Source organism: Notolepis coatsorum (genome assembly GCF_963971535.1).
Source record: "Notolepis coatsorum genome assembly, chromosome: 11".
NCBI classification, from domain to species: Eukaryota; Metazoa; Chordata; class Actinopteri; order Aulopiformes; family Paralepididae; genus Notolepis; species Notolepis coatsorum.
In genome coordinates this window covers 24,895,489-24,917,580 of record NC_140175.1, presented here as the reverse complement: position 1 = coordinate 24,917,580, position 22,092 = coordinate 24,895,489, and the positions used below count along the sequence as shown (strand labels likewise).

Genomic DNA, 22,092 nt, shown 5'->3' with positions numbered 1-22,092 from the left:
AAGGAATAACAGCAATGATACTTTAATGATTATACTAGATACACTAGAGGGGGTTAATCCGGTCGCTTGTAAGCCGACAGGAGTAGGAGGGGGGGGGGGGTAGAATCCGGCTGCCTCGTCCGGCCAAGGGTATCCCAGGTGAACCCACTGTAGTGCCGTTCAATGCGCCGGCGATCCTTGGACCACAGATGAAAGCAGGTGGACTCTTTGTGGGCCGGCTCTCTCCGGTCCACGGGGGAGAGACGTGAAGCGACCTCGTCTTGCAGAGCGTCTCCTCACCTTGCGTCCTCTCCAGGGGGGGGGGTTCCAACACACGGCAGTGTCGGGGGTCTTTATCCATCGAATAATCAAAGTATCCAAAGCATAATCCGTGCCTGGGAAGGCGGGCTGTCGTCGGTAGAATAATCCGGTATACAGGTCCACTCGCTCGTCGGCTCTGGGGCTCCTCGGGTGCAGCTTCACATAGGGTCAACCACCCTGGGTAAGCAGCCAGTTCTCTGCCCGAAACGATGGGGTACTGACTACGGTAATATTCTCACCGCCCGAAGCACTATATATTAACAGACTATTATTAGCTTAATAGACTACGTCCAACTCGACGATATAGTGCCAAATATGACTATTCAAATATTAATATACACGATGTCTCAATACCGATGGTAGGCGAACTTGGCCTTACTCCCACACGTGGCGTCGCGGGGCGGCTTTACGTCTGTGACTCTATTGGAGGGTAAGAAACTGGACTGAAAAGAAAGTCCTACTTTAGTAGCGCAGTATATATACGCACTATGAACAAATAGTCCCATTAGTGGTGCGGTAGCCAGATTCCTACGCGGAACTAGGACTTGTTCGTACATGTCGAGCGGTACGTTTGAACTGGGTCTGAGGGGTATGGCAGCCTGGCACCAAGGTCTCGACCAATAGTAGAATGGAGACTATTATGGGATGTTCAGTAGGCTAGAATGGATATTCAATGCATATTGTACAAGGAATATACAAGGGATATCAGGGAATATTAGAGAATATACAAATACAATTAAATATATATATATAAATAAATATATATATTCGGTTTAATCTGGCCCTTCACAACAGCCACCCCCTGAATAGGTCCCAGACCTAATCAGTTAAACAGAGACAGATTAATCGCGTTGTCTATTTACACATAAGGGTTTGCTGTAGGGGTCAGTCAACTTCACAAAGTCATAGGGTTGTAGGGTCATGGTCATCATCGATTGTGTCTGGGAGTCGAGGCAGTTCTATGAGCCTTGCCACGGGACGGGTGTAAGTGCGACCCTGGACGAGCACTTCAGCTGCTCGGACCTTGCCGTCGGCACCGGTGATCACTTTGCTTACGCGGCCGGCCGGCCACATAGCTCTGGGCAGTGATTGATCAATAATCATGACGACTGTTCCTTCTGTCAAATTGTCTCTCTCCTTTACCCACTTCTGGCGGGTCTGTAGAGACGGTAGGTAGTGCAGTAGGAAACTGTTCCAAAACTTGTCGGCTAATACTTGGCTGTACCTCCACATTCGTCGGCCGTTCGCTTCTTCAGGCCGGTACATTGTCTGTGGTAATGCAGGATCTAGCCGACCCATCAGGAGTGTGTTGGGGGTAACTGGGTCGATATCCGCCACATCACTGGAGACATATCCGAGGGGCTTCGAGTTAAGTACTCCCTCAATCTCCGTGAGGACTGTCATTAGGACTTCTTCCGCCACAGTCTGGGCCCCAAGTACTGCGTACAGGGCTGTCTTTATGGAGCGCACTTCTCGTTCCCAAGTGCCACCGAAGTGGGGTGCGTTTGGGGGGTTGAATTGGAAATCAACCTGTGCTGGAGCGAGGTGGGTCTTAAGTTCTGGGCCCATAGCTTGGAAGCTCTCTCTCAGCTCTCTTTCGCCGCCTTTGAAGTTTGTCCCATGATCGGACAATAGGGTAGACGGTCTTCCTTTCCGTGATATGAATCTACGGAAGGCCATAAGGAATGAGTCTGTGCTCATGGTCGGGAGAAGCTCGATGTGTATCGCTCTGGTGGTCATGCATTTGAATACAATACCCCACCGCTTCTCGGTTCCTCTTCCTTTCTTTATGTGCAGCGGGCCAAAGCAGTCCATACCCGTTGAGTGGAATGGCTTGTCACCGATTCGGAGGCGACATGGAGGAAGGTCAGCCATCCTTGGTATCCTGGGCTGCGCGCGCCACTTGCGGCAGTCTAGACATGTTCGCTGGAAGCGTCGTACCGCCTCTCTTCCTTGTAGGATCCAGTAACGACGTCTGATTTCCGCGAAGACTCTTTCTGCTCCTGCGTGATGTACATCCTCATCGTATTTCTTTATAATCAGCTCTGTGACCTTGTGTCGGCTGTTCAATACGATCGGGTATTTAATGTCATTCGGTAGATTGGGGGCTCTGCGTAGGCGACCACCCACTCTGATGAGGGTGTGAGCGTCGCTCTCGGGGGCCAGGTGAATTAATCTGCTGTCGGATGGGACGGGCTTTCCTCCCTGTAGACAGGCCAATTCATCGGGGAACGAGTCTCTCTGGGCTCGCTGCAGTAGAAGCAATTCTGCTTCCTCGTAGTTAGCTGCTGCCATATCAGCGGGGGACTTGCACTCCGGGTGGTACCGCAGGAATGTTCTTTGTTGTGCACTCTCTATGGACGTGCAATCGTCTATGTTAGGGTCGGTGGAGGCTACGGTGCTCAATCCACAGAACACAGACTTCTTAATTTCCACCTCCTCTGGACTTGCTTCCCTCGGGATAGGCATGGGCCACTGTCCTTCCGGGAGTCTTAGGAATGCGGGGCCGTCACTGTAGACATTGCGACGGGTGAGGTCATCCAGGGGCATCCCCCGGGTGATGACGTCAGCTGGGTTCTGTTTTGTATCAACGTAGCGCCACTCTGTTTCTCCGGTTAACTCTTCGGTTAAGTCTTGAATCTCGGTGACTCTGACTCCCACGAAGACTTTGTACTTGCATGAGTCCGATTTGATCCAGGCGAGTACCGTCGTGGAATCTGACCACAGGATTGTTCTAGACACCGGTATGGTGAGCTCACGTTGGATGAGCGTGGCTAGGTGCGCTCCGGCTAGGGCTGCGCAGAGCTCTAGACGTGGGATAGATTGTTGCTTGCGTGGGGCTATTCTCGAGCGGGCGAGGACAAATGCTGTGTAGATCTCTCCCCCCTGGTCTTGGGCCCGCAAGTAGGCTACTGATCCGTATGCGACCTCTGAGGCGTCACTGAAGACGTGTAAGTCCATTTTACATGTCTCTGGCCTCACCGTGGGTGGGAAGTAGCTTCGGCGCATATTAACGCCTGGGAGTGAGTGGAGCTCCATCTCCCACTCTCTCCAGGTGGATGCAAGGTGTGCGGGAATGGGGTCGTCCCAGCCCTGGTCCTTGTCCCACAATGCTCGTACAATCATTTTTGCCCTGGTGGTGTACGGTAGAATACATCCTAGCGGGTCATATTGTCGGGCGAGTGTTGTGTACACACTCCGTCTGGTGGTCGGCGCCGCCGCCGGCCTTCCCTGCTCCGTAGTCAGGGGCTTGTGTCTGTAGTGAAGCGAATCTGTTTTGAATCGCCACACCAATCCCAGGGTCATCTCCTGGGCTTCTCCCGGGATTGTAGCCATCCAGGTCTCGCTGCTGGCTGCCTTGTCCTCGGAGGAGAGGCTGCGCAGTACTTGCGGATCGCTGCTGGCCCACTGCCTGAGATCAAAGCCGCCTTTGATCAATGAGGCGCGGAGTTTAATCAGGAGAGCCTCGGCTTCTTCCTGGGTTGAAAGGCTTTGTAGACAGTTGTCTACGTAGAAGCTGTTCTTTACGCTGTGTCGGACCTCTTCGTCCGCTGCTGGGTCCTCTGCTACATGTTTCTGTAGTGCAAATGTCGCACAGCAGGGGCTGCACGTCGTTCCGAAGGGGAGGACTTCCCATTGGTAGATGGCTGGGTGCTCATCTCCTGGCTTCTCTCTCCATAGGAACCGTAACAGGGGCTTGTCCGCCTCTACTAATCTCACCTGCAGGAACATTCCTTTAATGTCCCCGCTGATGGCCACCTTTTCCTGGCGGAAGCGGAGTAGAACGCCGAGTAGGGAGGGGCCGAGTGTGGGACCGGGCAGTAACTCTTTATTCAGATTTTGGGATCCGATCTGGTAGCTGCAGTTAAATACTATGCGGTCTTTACCGTTGTGATGGACCTTGTGGTGGGGCACGTACCACGATTCAGTGGTCTGGTCAGCCTCTTTAATGTCCATCTTTGTGACGTGTCCCGCTGTGATGAGCTTCTCAATCTCAGCGCGGTATACACTCTCTTGGGCGGGGTTCTTGGCTAAGCGCCGCTCCGTGTTCAGCAGGTACCGTTCTGTGGCGTCTGTCTTGGCGTGGAAAGTAGGCATTCCTTCTCGCCGCAGGAGTGGCGTGGCGTATCTCAACACGCCGTTGACTGGGACTCTCTTGGTCCCTGTCTCGAGGAGGTGAATTGCGTAAATGTCATCTTTAGAGTGAATGTCTTTCTTTCCGTTCTTAAAGGGCATTTGTTCCAAGGTCCATAGCCGCTCTACGTGTTGCAGGAGTGCGGTTTCTCCCTCTGTGACTCGGGAGTGGAGACATCTAGTGGTTGTACTTCGGTTGAGAGATTTGGCGAGCGGGCCTTGGAGAGTCCATCCCAAACGGGTCTCGACTGCTGCAGGGCAGCCTCGGGGTCCGGTATGAACCCGGTCTATCGGGACAATGAGGTCTGCATGGTCGGAGCCTATCAACAGGGTCGGCATAGCATTGTCTATGAGCGGGATCGGTAACTTGCGCAGATGTGCATATTTCTCCATCAGCTTGGCGACGGGGTATGTGTACCGCGACAGTCCTATTTCTTGGCTGGTGAAAGCGTCTGCAATCTGGTACCGTCGCTCAGGCTGGCCGCTTGCTGCGATAGAGAATGAGACATTCTCGCCCTTTATCGTCTTCAAATCTCGTCTTATTGTCCGAATTGTCATTTGGGTTTCGCTTCCCCGCAGCCCTAGCTGGGCCGCAGCGGAGGCGAGCAGCAGGGTCTTCTCTGACCCATCATCGAGGACGGCGTAAGTGTCCAGGACTTTATTCTGGTAGCTTAGTGTCACACGCACTACTTTTAGGAGTACTCGGGCTCCACTGCTGCTGGCGGGATCGATGTACATGACGCTCGCTTTGCGGCTGGATGGTGCAGGTGAAGGGCGCCGTCTGTTACTGTCGTGAAGTATGTCCAGATGGGCTCCATCGCACTTGGTGCACCTTTTCTTTAAGCGGCATTCGGTGGTGGTTCCTTCTCTGGAGCCAGGGGTGCTCCGTCCGAATGTATCTAGCCGTAGGCTGCTGACTTCTCTCGCCAGGAAGTCTGCTAGATCGAGGAGGTTCGGTTCGGGGCCATTCGGGTCTCTGTGGTCCCTCTGCCGCCTAAAGCGCTCCTGACGAGCGGGCGGCAGCTTCTCCAGGATCCTTTCCACATTTGAGTTGGCGTAAAGTTCATGCCTCCCCTTCTCTCTTTGCGCTCCCAACATCCCTACCAGGGACTGCACTCTGATGGACAGGTCGTCCAGTGCTCGATTGTCTATTGCTGGGGGTAAGCGGTCGATGTGTCGGATCTCCTGGATCACGTAATCCCATATGCGCCCATACCTCTGGTCCAATGCTACCAGCGCTGCTGTGTATGGGGTGGTGGAAGTCGCGTAGGCGAGCGCTATATTATGTGCGCGGGGTACCTTTAAGTGCTTCAGTAGGATGGCGTATTTGTGGCGTTCATCCAATACATCCACCAACATGGTCTCCAGACACATGCGGAGTTCTGTATACTGGGCCCGGTTCTCTTGGGTGAAGTCGGGTACCATAGGCGTGCCAATGTATGACGCTGACTGTGGATACATCGGCGAGCGTTGGGGGAGAGGCCTCCTAGGCGAGTCTCCTCCCGCTCCTTGGTATGGGCTGGTACCGGCAGTGTACCATGGCCCGCTTGTCCAGGTGCTGTTCCTCGGTGCGGGTCGTGCGTCGTGCTCACCCGTGTATAGAGTCGGGGGTCTGTAGCGCAGCTCCGCGGGAGTATAGCCTGGGCTGTACCGGACCTCCTGGTCCGGTAGAGTACTGTGCTGTCTTCGGGCGTGGTTCTCCTCCTCTTCCTCTTCGTCTTCAGTTAGGTCATCCAGTGCTTGTAGTCTCTGGTTTAGCCTCTCCACAGGATATGCTGCTCCTTCCCGGTTGCTAGGTCTCGCTTGGACCGGTGGGGGGAGGTGGTCTGTGGGGGGTATAGACCTCGTCTGTTGGTCAAGTTCAGGGTTGTTTACTCGGCTAGGGGATGCCGCCCTGGAGGTGTGTCTAGACGAGTTCCTGGAGCCTCTGGCGGAGGGAGAGGGTGTTGTCCGTCTGATCAGCTGTTCTATTAGTTGCGACTGCTGTCTGTCGCGCGCTGCGTCCCGTTGAGCACCGGCTCGTTCTCGGGCCACATTCTCTTCCATCTGAATGCGTCTTATTTCTAGACGTATCTGCTCGTGTTCGCTTCGCTGCTGGATCTGCAGTCGGTCGCGTTCAGCAGCGGCGTTCAGGCTGATGAGGAAGGCCTGCTGTAGGGTCCTCTCTGCCTCGCTGGGAGAAGGCGGTTGTATAGGGGAGCCTTCCCTTGGGGTACTCCTTGCGGAGCCTTGGAGCTCTATCTCCACGGTGCTCTCCCCGTCTTCTTCCGTGCCGAGTTCTCTCTCGGTAGCGTTGTATTCCTCCCGGGACTCATCGGGGACTACTTCTTCAGTACTGGCGGGGTGTGAAGTCATGTCTGGTTCCCACTGGTCCCCACCGTGAACTTGGTCAGTTACATTAGAGCCCGTAGGGGCCTCTATGGTCGGGGTAGTCTGGGCGTTGGGGTTAGACATACTTTTACTTTCTAGTTTTACCGCGTTTACTGTTAGTAGAAGACTAGGTTGTTGACTGACAGCGTAAGCCTCTAAGTACTGAGGGAGCCGTCGTTCGCGCTGCGGGCGTTGGTTAGGAGGATCGTTTCGTGGAGTGTTCATCATAGGCCATTTCAATATTAATAACACTATATTAATATTACACTAATTACCATCCGGCTCGAAGGACCAATTGTAACTGAGGGGTACAATTCCCTGACTGTATTACTAGATATGATACTTACTACCACTACCTTTGTACTTAATATTCGGCCACCCAGTACACGGCATAAATATATTATCATGAACACTCTCACGTAGATGAAACGGATCCAACACAAATGTACGAATTAGAAACAGGTATTTATTTCTACACAGCGATGGTGTGTAGAATAAGCACTTAATCACTTAATTACATTTATGAATTGAAATAGTATGCACTTTTATGGCAAGGAGTATTCGTCGGTATATCAATAGAGAATGTCCAATCTCTGAAGGCGCAGGTGGTAAATATACGACCTGGAATAGTTAAGGAATAACAGCAATGATACTTTAATGATTATACTAGATACACTAGAGGGGGTTAATCCGGTCGCTTGTAAGCCGACAGGAGTAGGAGGGGGGGGGGGGTAGAATCCGGCTGCCTCGTCCGGCCAAGGGTATCCCAGGTGAACCCACTGTAGTGCCGTTCAATGCGCCGGCGATCCTTGGACCACAGATGAAAGCAGGTGGACTCTTTGTGGGCCGGCTCTCTCCGGTCCACGGGGGAGAGACGTGAAGCGACCTCGTCTTGCAGAGCGTCTCCTCACCTTGCGTCCTCTCCAGGGGGGGGGGTTCCAACACACGGCAGTGTCGGGGGTCTTTATCCATGGAATAATCAAAGTATCCAAAGCATAATCCGTGCCTGGGAAGGCGGGCTGTCGTCGGTAGAATAATCCGGTATACAGGTCCACTCGCTCGTCGGCTCTGGGGCTCCTCGGGTGCAGCTTCACATAGGGTCAACCACCCTGGGTAAGCAGCCAGTTCTCTGCCCGAAACGATGGGGTACTGACTACGGTAATATTCTCACCGCCCGAAGCACTATATATTAACAGACTATTATTAGCTTAATAGACTACGTCCAACTCGACGATATAGTGCCAAATATGACTATTCAAATATTAATATACACGATGTCTCAATACCGATGGTAGGCGAACTTGGCCTTACTCCCACACGTGGCGTCGCGGGAGGCTTTACGTCTGTGACTCTATTGGAGGGTAAGAAACTGGACTGAAAAGAAAGTCCTACTTTAGTAGCGCAGTATATATACGCACTATGAACAAATAGTCCCATTAGTGGTGCGGTAGCCAGATTCCTACGCGGAACTAGGACTTGTTCGTACATGTCGAGCGGTACGTTTGAACTGGGTCTGAGGGGTATGGCAGCCTGGCACCAAGGTCTCGACCAATAGTAGAATGGAGACTATTATGGGATGTTCAGTAGGCTAGAATGGATATTCAATGCATATTGTACAAGGAATATACAAGGGATATCAGGGAATATTAGAGAATATACAAATACAATTAAATATATATATATAAATAAATATATATATTCGGTTTAATCTGGCCCTTCACAACAACCAGCATTAACTCTGTTGTGCTGTATGTTCAAGGCACACACACTCTAAACACACACACTCTAACCACAGTACTATGCGCACCCTGAGTCAGTGACCGTCCTGACGTTCACATGTAACAGAATGAGACCTTTGTGATCTTGGAATTACTTATGACGTTCAGAGTTGCTGCATGGTTGCTATTTATATAGCTGATGCTGTGATATGAAGCATGGACAGACAGGGACCCAGCAACGTTCAGAGTAGTTGAGATCATATCACATCTCATAAAGAACTAATAACAATATTTGAATAAGCATCTTTTTTACCCACTTCAAACATTTTCAAAAATAGATATGAAGCAAATTTTTTTTTACCTGAATGTCAAGATATATAATTCCAAGGTCACATTTTGAGAACTAAAGTCAGTCTTAGACAGATTCGTTAGACGCAGATGTTCCCTGTAGTGAGCAGAGATAATTGTTTGCTTCATATCGGATTGTGATTAGTATTTTAATAATTAAAATGTTTGACTCTGCATGTTACATTTAACTGGTTTATAATATATATTATATATTTTTTTTGAAATACCCTCAAATATACACTGTGAATGTGATAGACTGAGAATGAAGAGCATAAGTGATTTTGGTTGCCGTTTGCATCTCACTGACATTGTTGGCATTTCAGCACCTCGTTTTAAAGAGTAGTATTAGGCCATATTCACACTGTTGCCCTTATCATGCTCAGGTTGGGATTTTGTGGGAACAGGGTGGAAAGAAATCCCAACCAGAGCATGACATAAGAGCTAAATGGGCATATGGTGAAGTGAAAGTGAAAGTCAGGGGACTGGTGAGTTAGCCATCGAGAACACATATGATTTATGTGACCGTTTGATAGGTTGGAACACATGTGCACTTACAAATACCAGTCAAACAAATAACATTCAGAGACCAAGATTTGAGTTCAACTTTTTATTAGTACTTTTGTCACACAAGGGATCAATCATATAAGGTCAATCATTTTGTGGAGACACATCAATACAGTTGTTAATAAAAAAAAGTCTCGTTATTCCATCATTTCTTCTCTTCCAAAGTGAAACCTTTAGAGAATATTAATTTCAACTTTTTTCTTTTTTTTCTCTTTTCTCTCTCTTCAAATTATCTAAAGTGAAACCTTTAGAGAAGTAAGACTATTCTGGAAAGTGGGAAACATTTAGCTGACACTGCAACTGATGGTGATGTTGCTCAGCAAGAAGACATTTTAAAAAGTCCCTTTTTAAGAACGCTTGTCTCAGCACCGCTTCTTCTCCTACTGCGCGTGCGTGTTGCTTCAACGTGCGACGTTTTGCGCTCATGTGGACCACAGGACGCAGAACTCGCTTCTCCTTTCTCTCCAAACCTCATCCGCACAAAGAATGAGGGTCGATGTGTCGCTCTCGTGGCATACCTGACCTCATTCACATAAAGAATGAGAGTCATCTTGGCATGGACGGGACGAGAGACGACGGTCGTGGGGGGGCCCCCCTGGGGCCGGCGCCACGCAACCTGGACGAAATATCCAGGGAAGGGCAGAAAAGTGATCATCCTGTTCAGTAGGATGAGTTTTTCCGTATAGAGGAAGGTTTACAGCATCTCAGAAGAGAAGAGTACAGTCCCTCAGCTCAGGGCGCAGACAGGGTGATCTCAGGAACCCAGTCGTTCATACTGCGGCTCTGCTCACAGAACAGGTGCAGCTTCTGCAGAGAAGGGTCCTCCCAAGAACCATCAGCTGTGTTCTGTTGAGACACGGGGGAAAGGCAACATTAGTCACATGGAAAAAAACTTTTGAAGAGCAATATATAGAATAGGGAGGTGTAGTCTGACGTCACTGGTTGTTCCACCCGTATATAGGGTTTGGGGAAATGGATTATCGGCTATTGTAACAATTCTGCCGCATGGAAATTGAAAAGCTTTCCATTTTTGGCCAAAATGAGTTCCCTTCTATCACTAACATTATTAATTAGACATTTTTTTGTTGAAATAATTTTTTTTTTTATAATTAATTGCGAATATTTTCATGTTGAGCTATAGATTGTGGATGAAATAAGCACAGAAAGGTACACCATGCCAATGTTAATGCTTTATTTGTTTTAAACTAGACGATTTAGAAATAGTCAATGGGGAAATGCATTGTGTTCCACAGAGGGTGGAACTCGAAAAACGGCAATCCAAATATTTGGCATATTATAACTTTATATAATTTATAAGAACATACCGTGATAAGGACGCAGTGGGTATCTTCGTGCTCGCCAGCCTTGCCACCAACAATCTCCTGCAGGCGCTGCATGTCGCTCACTCGGACGATGCTGATGTCGTTATCGAAGCAGAAGGACTGGATGAGGGTGAAGTGGATCTGCAGAGCGATGTCGCACTCAGACGCGTCGGTAGCCAGGACGCAGAAAGACACGCTGTCTGGATCACTGTGGAGACAAAAAGTTTGTTAGTTGCTGTTCTCATTATGGTGCCATATAGACTGCATCAGAAAGGTAATAATGTCACAACAAGGGATGTTTCACGGAGATTGTGTACTTACTCATTCATTATTTTGGCACTCTCATAGACTCCGACGGTGAGGAGATCCTCACTCTGAGCAGAGAGGAGAGCTTCTTTCAGAGCTTTGCCGGTAGACTGCATCTTGAAGTTAGTGCTAAAAGTCGTTAGATGATCTCAGTTGAAGCAGGTGAGGTCGTGAGGATGGAGATAATGGAATAGGTTGTTGTGCTGTTCCTAAGAACGAGCCGGTATTTATAGTGGAGACAGCTGGCACACGCGCGCTCTGTGATTGGCCGTTAATGAACAATACGCGCGGGCTACCCCCCACCCCCCCCCCCCCTCCCTCCTCCAAGGCGCGTGCCTATAGAGAAGAGTTCTCGAGGAAGGATGGGGCAGTTTCGATTGAATGGATGAAATGAAAAACTCCCTGACCTTTATCTGATACCCTGAACTTAACAGGAATAACTAATCCAGACACAAAGCCTTGACTCGTGCCCTAAAAGTTGACCTGACTTTGGGCTGCAATCACTGAACAACTATTCCCCCATATAGTTCATGTTATAAATCATAATATGAGTGCTAAGGGCGTTAAAAAGTTTAAAGACTAAAAGTAAAATAAAGCAAAAAAAAGAATCAGTACTGATCATTCATTCAGTCTATTTCAACTCGAGAATTAATTGAGGACAAGCCCTAATTTTCAATTAAGTTAAGCATACATACATAATAAATACAATATATATTTAAAAAAAAATACACATAACAGATTATGTATATAATCAATTATATTATGGGTGATTAAGGATTTAAACGGACTAATGGTGTTCCACGTGTCAGGAGCACAGACGCTAAAAGCAGATTTTGCAAGTTCAGTATAGGTGCTTGTGTGAGACAATCATTGGAACGTGTACCATATGGGTCCAGATGTCCACTCCAATAGAGAAGTGAGATAATTGGGGCAATCTCCAATTATGGCTTTATACAGAACCAGATGCCAATGTACTAGGGGTGTAAATACCGGTACACAAAAACCACGGTACGGTACGTACCTCGGTTTTGAAGTCAAGGTTCGGTACGGTTTTCGGTACAGTGGGGGAAAGTTTGGCTTTCCATGTTCCACTCAGGGGTGATGTAGTGTGCAGTAACTAATTGTACATTCTATATTGAAATGAATGATCAACTTGTATTTATTTTTTTAATAATAGTAATTATATTAGATTGTGAAAAAAACAGCCCCCGGTGGGCGGTCGTTAGTGGTTAACACCGTTGTATTCATTCGGTACACGACTACACAGCCGTTCGGTACGGTACGGTACACACTGAAACGGTTCGGTTCGGTACGGATACCTTTACACCCCTACAATGTACCATACAGAGTACCATAATCATAATTGGTGATAAATCTGATTGCTGAATGATATACCAAATCTAAGGTCATAAGACTATACATCACTAAAACAGACATGAAAACTGCTTCAACAATATCCTTCTGCTAATCATTGGGGAGCTGGCTCTATAAGCGTTTGCTGTCAACTGTGTTGAATGCCTTCATTCATAGTGTTTTCCATTATCATAGGTGGATAGTCATTTATAACTAAAGTAGTGACTGAAATCGTGCTATGCTTTTCTCTAAAACCTGATTGATGTGGGCTTAGAACAGAATATATATATTTTTTATCCACTTTTTCTCCTCCTGTTTTTCTCTGATTTTCTCCCATCCCAATTGAGTCATTATGCCAATTCCCCACTCCCCTTCCTGGCCGTTGCTCGCATGTGCCCCCCATTGGTCGGTCTAGGGAGTCCTGAAGTCTATCAGATGCTTCCTCCGTCACATAGGAGACAGCCAGCAACCTCTTTTCACCTGCCAGCGCGGACTCTCATTAGTGAAGTGTAACGCGTGGGATGTCACACTACCTTCACCATATCCCTTCTTTGCTGTGCAGGCGCCCTGACCGACCTGTAGGAGTCGCTGTTTACAACGACCAGAATACCACCCCACCGGCGTCACTCTGCCAATTGAGCCAGTATGACGGCCGGCCAAACCGGTGGCAACGCTGACAGCCGGATTCGATACCGATGTCTCTTGCGTTGGTGACGAGCGATTAGACTGCTGCACCACCCAGCCGCCCAGAACAGAATATTTTGAGAGAAATACTTTAAGTTGGTTATTTACCAATGCTTCCAGGATTCTTGCTATAGGATAACTTGGAGATTGGTAGTTATTTATAGATTTAGATGTATATTCTATAATCATTGGGGCGCTGGCTCTATAAGAAGCCAAACGTTTGCGGTATTTACTGGCAAGAATGCCCATATGATATTTAAATGTAAATTTTTCATCAAGCCAAATACCAAGGTATTTACTGTATATTCTGAGACTCCCTCAATATCAGACTCATTCACAGTTGGAACGTGTACCTGATTGGTCACAGGTCACTGTAAACAACATATTTGGCTTTAGAAAACAACATATATTTTGTCTCACTATCATTAAGCACCAGTTTGAGACTAATAAGTGGATCTTGCAAAGCATTAAAAGAGTGTTGTAGATGATCAATGGCCAGTTTCACAGAATCTTCAATAGGCTACAATAGACAATAGTTTCATCTGCATAAAGATGAACTTGGTAAATACAACAGGGCCCAGGAACTAACAATAATATGTCATTTTTGCAAAAGAAGATAATGGCCATAATGCCTTCATTCATAGTGTGGATACTGTGTAATTTATAAAGTGGCTGACATTGTACTATGCTTTTCTCTAAAACCTGATTGATGTAGGCTTAGAACAGAATATTTTGAGAGAAATACTTTAAGTTGGTTATTTAATTCCATGGATCTTTGCTAGGATAACTTGGAGATTGGTCTAGTTATTTAGATTTAGATGTATATTCTGCTAATCATTGGGGCACTGGCTCTATTAAGTCAAGTCAAGTCAAGTCAGCTTTATTTTTATAGCACATTTACAATGACTAAAAGCCAACCAACGTGCTTCACAGGCGGTAGGACATGATAAAAACTCATACAATGCAGTAACAAGTAAAATACACAAAAATTACAGAAAAGGGTATTGTAGATTTAAGAAAACACGAGCAAGGTGCAATAGAGACAAAGAGACAAGAAAATAGATAAAAAGTCCAGAGTAACAGCAAACGTAGTGTACAAGTGGCAGGCTAACTCTGGTCAAAGGCCAGGGAAAAGAGGTGCGTTTTAAGCAGCGATTTAAAAGCCTCTAGGCTCTGGGCAGATCTTATGTGGGGGAGGCTGTTCCAGAGCCGAGGGGCATGCAGCAGCGAAGGCTCTGTCTCCCCTGGTTTTGAGCCTGGTCCTGGGCACCTGCAGCAGCAGCTGCGAGCAGACCTTAGGGTTCTGGGTGGTGGCGCAGGAGCTCAGCCAGGTACAATGGAGCCAGCCCATAGTGCTTTAAAAACAGTCAGCAATCATTTAAAATCGAAGTACATTTAAAAGTAGAAACTTTTTAACTTTGACTCAAGTGTGTTTTTAGCCAGATACTCTGACTTTTACTTGAGTACGATTTTGAGACGGATACCCATACTTTCACTTAAGTATAATTTCTGGGTACTTTTTACATCCCTGCCAGTTTCACAGAATCTGCAATACAATAGAGGATAGTTTCCTCTTCATAAAGATTAACTTGGTAAATACAACAGGGCCCAGGGATGATCCCTTTCATATAGAAACTCTGACTGGGCACCAGTTTAAGACTAATAGTAATAAGCGCAACTTGCAAAGCATTACAAGAGTGTTGTAGAGGATCAATGGCCAGTTTCACAGAATCTGCAATACAATAGACGATAGTTTCCTCTTCATAAAGATTAACTTGGTAAATACAACAGGGCCCAGGGATGATCCCTTTCATCATAGGTAGAAACTCGACTGGGCACCATGGTTTAAGACTAATAAGCGCAACTTGCAAAGCATTACAAGAGTGTTGTAGAGGATCAATGGCCAGTTTCACAGGATCTGCAATACAATAGACAATAGTTTCATCCGCATAAAGATGAACTTGGTAAATACAACAGGGCCCATGCAGGACCAATCCCTTTCATAATAGGTAGAAAATGGGCAGTCCTCAATTTTACACATAAACATTTCTCAGATAAGTAGCTTTTGAACCAACTGCAAGCATTTGTATCAAAACTAACAACATGTCAATTTTGCAAAAGAAGAGAATGGTCAACTGTTGAATGCCTTCATTCATAGTGTTTTCTTTTATCAAGTGTGGATACTATGTCATTTATAACTAAAGTAGTGGCTGACATTGTGCTATGCTTTTCTCTAAAACCTGATTGATGTGGGCTTAGAACAGAATATTTACAGAGAAATACTTTAAGTTGGTTATTTACCAATGATTCCAGGATGTTTGTTATAGGATAACTTGGAGATTGGTCTAGTTATTTATATTTATATTCTGCTAATCATTGGGGCGCTGGCTCTATTCCTAAGAAGCCAAACGTTGGGGAGCTCCAGTAGCTCACCGCGTATCTCGGCGCCATTTCGGCGTCGGGGACAACCGTGCGCGTCACGGATCTGGGGTACACGAGTTCGACTCCCGGACTCGCCGTATTTTCTCAGTGTCTTCCCCTATCTATATCCCATTCAACCTGTTTCTGTCGGTCATGCTTGACCAGAAAAAGCGATAAACGCTGAAAAGAACCAGCTGTCTGGTCTAAGTTTAAAAAAAAAAAGAAGCCAAACGTTTGCTTTATAGTTTACTGGCAAGAATGCCCACATGATATTTAAATGTAAAATAAAATGTATCTACTTTTTCTCCTCCTTTTTTTCTGTATTTTTCTCCCATCCCAATTTAGTTTATATTAGGATAAGTGCATGTAAGGTTAGTTAGGGTTATTTATTATTATTATTTTTCCCATTTCAGATATTGGTTATAAGGGCGGCTAAGTGGCGCAGTGGGCAAGGCGCTTCGAGCCCAGCTCTCGGCATTGCTACCAGCTTGGCTGGTCGTTCATACTAACGCAATTGGCAGTGTTAGAGGTGGGAAGCTGGTGGGTGGGGATCGGACGTTGTGGACAGCGACTCCTACAGGTCGGTTGGTGCGCCTGCGCAGCAGAATCAGGAAGCGACGGGGGCGGCGTGTCCCTCCCACGCAGACCCTCGCCGCTGAGAGATCGCGCTGTGCAGGTGAAAAGATGCGACGGCTGCCTCCCCGTGTACCGGAGGGGATGCAAGGCTTCGTCCACATTTCAGCCGGCCTGTGGGAGGCATGGCCTAACAGCGTTCGAGACAGGGGAGGGTAGAATTGGACAATACGAAAATTGGGATGGGAGAAAAATTGAAAATGGGAGAAAAAAGTATAGACAAAAAAAAAGATATCGGTTAAAGAAGTGTGTCTTTAGTCGACGGCGAAAGATCTTGTTCCACGCGATGTGAAAATCTGCATAAAATGTATACCTAGGTAAATGGAATATTGCTCCACTTCTACAAGGGCATATTCTTGGTATCTAGGTACATCTATGGACCTCAGGGAATGTATTCACAGTGTCAGAAATATTGTGTCTATTACTAGGCTTGCTTAAATTGTGATGAAAACAAAGGAGAATATGAATTATGATTTTTCTTTGCATCTTTGACAGTGACTAACACCACTGTACTACTACTACTACTACTACTACTACTACTACTACTACTACTACTACTACTACTACTACTACTACTGCTGCTGTTGCTACTGCTACTGCTACTGCTACTGCCACTGCTACTGCTACTGCTACTACTGCAACTTACTTTCTAACCTAATCCTTGTCGTTCCCTGTGGAACATGAGGCTGCAACTATCTGCTTGGATCTGGTCCACAGTTAGGTTTGCTGTTTTCAGTTCCGAGGTCACAGTATTTTTTTATTCCCTTGTTTCCTCGTCCCTTGCTTGAGTCCATCTCAAGGCTACTTTAGGAATGTGGTTTTAGAATAAGCACCAGCATTAACACTCTGTTGTGCTGTATGTTCAAGGCACACACACTCTAACCACAGTACTATGCGCACCCTGAGTCAGTGACCGTCCTGACGTTCACATGTAACAGAATGAGACCTTTGTGATCTTGGAATTACTGATGAGGTTCTATGTTAAAGCCCAACCTCTAGGTTAAACCCTACTGATCAATTATGGGTAGTTTACATCATTGGTATATAATTTCATTATTTATTTTTTTCCATTTGACACCGGAAATGCCACTCTGAAAGAGTTAAAAAGGTCCACGCACGAATAACATGCACGCGCGAATCAAAAAAGCTTATCAAACGCCGACGTCACAACAGGTCAACAGGTGCATATTAATGAGCCGAATCTAAAAGCTTATCAGACGCTAGCACCTAGCACGGCCGTGACGTCACTTCAGGAAACGTATGCCTTATGTCCGTCCGGGTCATAGTACTAGATCAATGGTGGCTCACTCGGTGCATCACAGTTAGCCTATATCTCCGCCGTCCCTGCTACACGCAGTCGGGACCACTACACTCACTGACGTTAGCCTATAGCCCGCCGTCCCTGCGGGTGGTTCTCTCCTCTTTGTGTGCCCCCGTCCCCGCGGAGGAGCTTGTGGACTCGAGCCCGCAGCGCTAGTTAGCTCATAGCTATCGTGTAACACTAGCCTTTGCGGGCTCGGGCGCCCTGCGGCTGCCGCCGCCATCGCGTCCATGGGCCCCCCGGCAGGGCACCCGTGGGGACGGGTCGGGGTGTACAGAGAGGAGAGAACCATTTTGGGTCGGCCGTTCATGCCGGCCAGCGAGCCGGATGTCGGGATATGTTGTTAGCACAATAGCTACCAAGCTAAGCTATGTTATCTACTAACGTTATAAACACAATATGTGTACAACGACACAATGATTTACATTATTACAAATATGGTAACGTGGTTGTGGCTTTTACAAATAGTGGTTAGCTTTAGAGATGGATGGATGGCTATAATCACGGAGAAATAGTGAGGTGAAACAGATACATTTCCATTCGGCTAGTAGTAGCAAGCATATATCTATGGTAGCAAGGCTCTCTGCCTGCCACTAGCTGTGTGACTCTCAGCGCCCCCTGGTGAGCCCCCTGTTGTCCTGCACCTGTTGTGACGACATTACACGTGCACGTTATGAATCATTGATTAAAATTTGCACGTGCGTGGTGATTGTGTTGGGCAGACAAGATGTTTGATAAAAACGCTAAAACTGGGTCAATTTCAATACTTTTTTTTCCCTTCTTCATGAAAGCCACTGTTGGCCTAGTCCACATTGTTTATTGAACAAAAATACAACGTGGAGGTTGACCTTTAAGAGTTGCTGGTTGCTATTTATATAGCTGATGCTGTGATATGAAGCATGGACAGACAGGGACCCAGCAACGTTCAGAGTAGTGGAGATCATATCACATCTCATAAAGTATAACTAATATAAATATTTGAATAAGCATCTTTTTTACCCACTTCAACAATTTTATAAAATAGATATATGAATAGCTATTTCTTTTACCTGAATGTCAGATATATTATAATTCCAAGGTCACATTTTGTATAGTTGAACTAAAGTCAGTCTTAGACAGATTCGTTAGACACAGATGTTCCCTGTAGTGAGCAGAGATAATCGTTTGCTTCATATCGGATTGTGATAGTATTTTAATAATTAAAATGTTTGACTCTGCAAGTTACATTTAACACTGGTTTATAATATATATATATATATTTTTTTAAATACCCTCAAATATACACTGTGAATGTGATACACTGAGAATGAAGAGCATAAGTGATTTTGGTTGCTGTTGGCATCTCACTGACATTGTTGGCATTTCAGCACCTCTCGTTTTAAAGAGAGTATTAGGCCATATTCACACTGTTGCTCTTATATCATGCTCAGGTTGGGATTTTGTGGGAACAGGGTGGAAAGAAATCCCAACCAGAGCATGACATAAGAGCTAAATGGGCATATGGTGAAGTGAAAGTCAGGGGACTGGTGAGTCAGCCATTGAGAACACATATGATTTATGTGACTGTTTGATAGGTAGGTTACATGCTAACTTTTGGAACACATGTGCACTTACAAATACCAGTCAAACAAATAACATTCAGAGACCAAGATTGAGTTCAACTTTTTATTAGTACTTTTTTGTCACACAAGAGATCAATCATATAAGGTCAATCATTTTGTGGAGACACATCAATACAGTTGTTAATAAAAAAAAAAATCTCGTTATTCCATAATTTCTTCTCTTCCAAAGTGAAACCTTTAGAGAATATTAATTTCAATATTTTTTTCTTGTTTTTTTTTCTTTTCTCTCTCTTCAAATTATCTAAAGTGAAACCTTTAGAGAAGTAAGACTATTCTGGAAAGTGGGAAACATTTAGCTGACACTGCAACTGATGGTCATGTTGCTCAGCAAGAAGACATTTTAAAAAGTCCCTTTTTAAGAACGCTTCTGTCTCAGCACCGCTTCTTCTCCTACTGCGCGTGCGTGTTGCTTCAACGTGCAACGTTTTGCGCTGCTGTGGACCACAGGACGCAGAACTCGCTTCTCCTTTCTCTCCAAACCTCATCCGCACAAAGAATGAGGGTCGATGTGTCGCTCTCGTGGCATACCTGACCTCATTCACATAAAGAATGAGAGTCATCTTGGCATGGACGGGACGAGAGACGACGGTCGTGGGGGGGCCCTCTGCCCGGCGCCACGCAACCTGGACGACATATCCAGGGAAAGGCAGAAAAGTGATCATCCTGTTCAGTAGGATGAGTATTTCCGTATAGAGGAAGGTTTACAGCATCTCAGAAGAGAAGAGTAAAGTCCCTCAGCTCAGGGCGCAGACAGGGTGATCTCAGGAACCCAGTCGTTCATACTGCGGCTCTGCTCACAGAACAGGTGCAGCTTCTCCAGAGAAGGGTCCTCCCAAGAACCATCAGCTGTGTTCTGTTGAGACACGGGGGGAAAGCAACATTAGTCACATGGAAAAAACGTTCTTTTGAAGAGCAATGTATAGAATAGGGAGGTGTAGTCTGACGTCACTGGTTGTTCCACCCGTATAGGGTTTTATCATTGGGAAAATGGATTATCGGCTATTGTAACAATTCTGCCTCATGGAAATTGAAAAGTTTTCCATTTTTGCACAAAATGAGTTCCCTTCTATCAAACATTATTTTTTAATCATTTTTAGTTGAAATACATTTTTTTTTTATTTTTTTTTAATGATTCATTGCGAATATTTTCATGTTGAGCTATAGATTGTAGATGAATAAGCACAGAAAGGTACACCATGCCAATGTTAATGCTTTATTTGTTTTAAACGAGACGATTTAGAAATAGTCAATGGGGAAATGCATTGTGTTCCACAGAGGGTGGAACACGAAAAACGGCAATCCAAATATTTGGCACATTATAACTTTATATAATTTATAAGAACATACCGTGATAAGGACGCAGTGGGTATCTTCGTGCTCGCCAGCCTTGCCACCAACAATCTCCTGCAGGCGCTGCATGTCGCTCACTCGGACGATGCTGATGTCGTTATCGAAGCAGAAGGACTGGATGAGGGTGAAGTGGATCTGCAGAGCGATGTCGCACTCAGACGCGTGGGTAGCAAGGACGCAGAAAGACACGCTGTCTGGATCACTGTGGAGACAAAAAGTTTGTTAGTTGCTGTTCTCATTATGGTGCCATATAGACTGCATCAGAAAGGTAATGCAGCAACATCACAACAAGGGATGTTTCACGGAGATTGTAGTACTTACTCATTCATTATTTTGGCACTCTCATAGACTCCGACGGTGAGGAGATCCTCACTCTGAGCAGAGAGGAGAGCTTCTTTCAGAGCTTTGCCAGTAGACTGCATCTTGAAGTTAGTGCTAAAAGTAGATCTCAATTGAAGCAGGTGAGGATGGAGATAATGGAATAGGTTGTTGTGCTGTTCCTAAGACCGAGCCGGTATTTATAGTGGAGACAGCTGGCACACGCGCGCTCTGTGATTGGCCGTTAATGAACAATACGCGCGGGCTACCCCCCCCCCCCCCACCCCTCCCTCCTCCAAGGCGCGTGCCTATAGAGAAGAGTTCTCGAGGAAGGATGGGGCAGTTTCGATTGAATGGATGAAATGAAAAACTCCCTGACCTTTATCTGATACCCTGAACTTAACAGGAATAACTAATCCAGACACAAAGCCCTGACTCGTGCCCTAAAAGTTGACCTGACTTTGGGCTGCAATCACTGAACTATTCCCCCCATATAGTTCATGTTATAAATCATAATATGAGTGCTAAGGGCGTTAAAAAGTTTAAAGACTAAAAGTAAAATAAAGCAAAAAAGAGAAAATCAGTACTGATCATTCATTCAGTCTATTTCAACTCGAGAATTCATTGAGGACAAGCCCTAATTTTCAATTAAGTTAAGCATACATACATAATAAATACAATATATATTTAAAAAAAAATACACATAACAGATTGTGTATATAATCAATTATATTATGGGTGATTAAGGATTTAAACGGACTAATGGTGTTCCACGTGTCAGGAGCACAGACGCTAAAAGCAGATTTTGCAAGTTCAGTATAGGTGCTTGTGTGAGACAATCATTGGAACGTGTACCATATGGGTCCAGATGTCCACTCCAATAGAGAAGTGAGATAATTGGGGCAATCTCCAATTATGGCTTTATACAGAACCAGATGCCAATGTACTAGGGGTGTAAATACCGGTACACAAAAACCACGGTACGGTACGTACCTCGGTTTTGAAGTCAAGGTTCGGTACGGTTTTCGGTACAGTGGGGGAAAGTTTGGCTTTCCATGTTCCACTCAGGGGTGATGTAGTGTGCAGTAACTAATTGTACTTGTAGGGCTGTCAACAAACATTCTATATTGAAATGAATGATCAACTTGTATTTATTTTTTTAATAATAGTAATTATATTAGATTGTGAAAAAAACAGCCCCCGGTGGGCGGTCGTTAGTGGTTAACACCGTTGTATTCATTCGGTACACTACACAGCCGTTCGGTACGGTACGGTACACACTGAAACGGTTCGGTTCGGTACGGATACCTTTACACCCCTACAATGTA

General features: G+C 46.0%; 2 protein-coding genes across 2 annotated transcripts; both read right to left on the bottom strand.

The window, feature by feature from the left end:
- Nucleotides 1-10,166: 10,166 nt before the first annotated feature.
- LOC311237050 (growth arrest and DNA damage-inducible protein GADD45 gamma-like) lies at nucleotides 10,167-11,178 on the bottom strand (the record flags this gene model as incomplete). The annotated part of the gene is made up of 3 exons (XM_084324858.1): nucleotides 10,167-10,280; nucleotides 10,760-10,964; nucleotides 11,078-11,178. 3 exons carry the CDS (start codon nucleotides 11,176-11,178, stop codon nucleotides 10,167-10,169), a joined length of 420 nt encoding a protein of 139 aa, XP_084180984.1.
- An 8,657-nt stretch (nucleotides 11,179-19,835) lies between these two features.
- On the bottom strand, nucleotides 19,836-20,868 carry LOC311237049 (growth arrest and DNA damage-inducible protein GADD45 gamma-like; the record flags this gene model as incomplete). The annotated part of the gene is made up of 3 exons (XM_084324857.1): nucleotides 19,836-19,949; nucleotides 20,444-20,648; nucleotides 20,768-20,868. 3 exons carry the CDS (start codon nucleotides 20,866-20,868, stop codon nucleotides 19,836-19,838), a joined length of 420 nt encoding a protein of 139 aa, XP_084180983.1.
- Nucleotides 20,869-22,092: the final 1,224 nt, after the last annotated feature.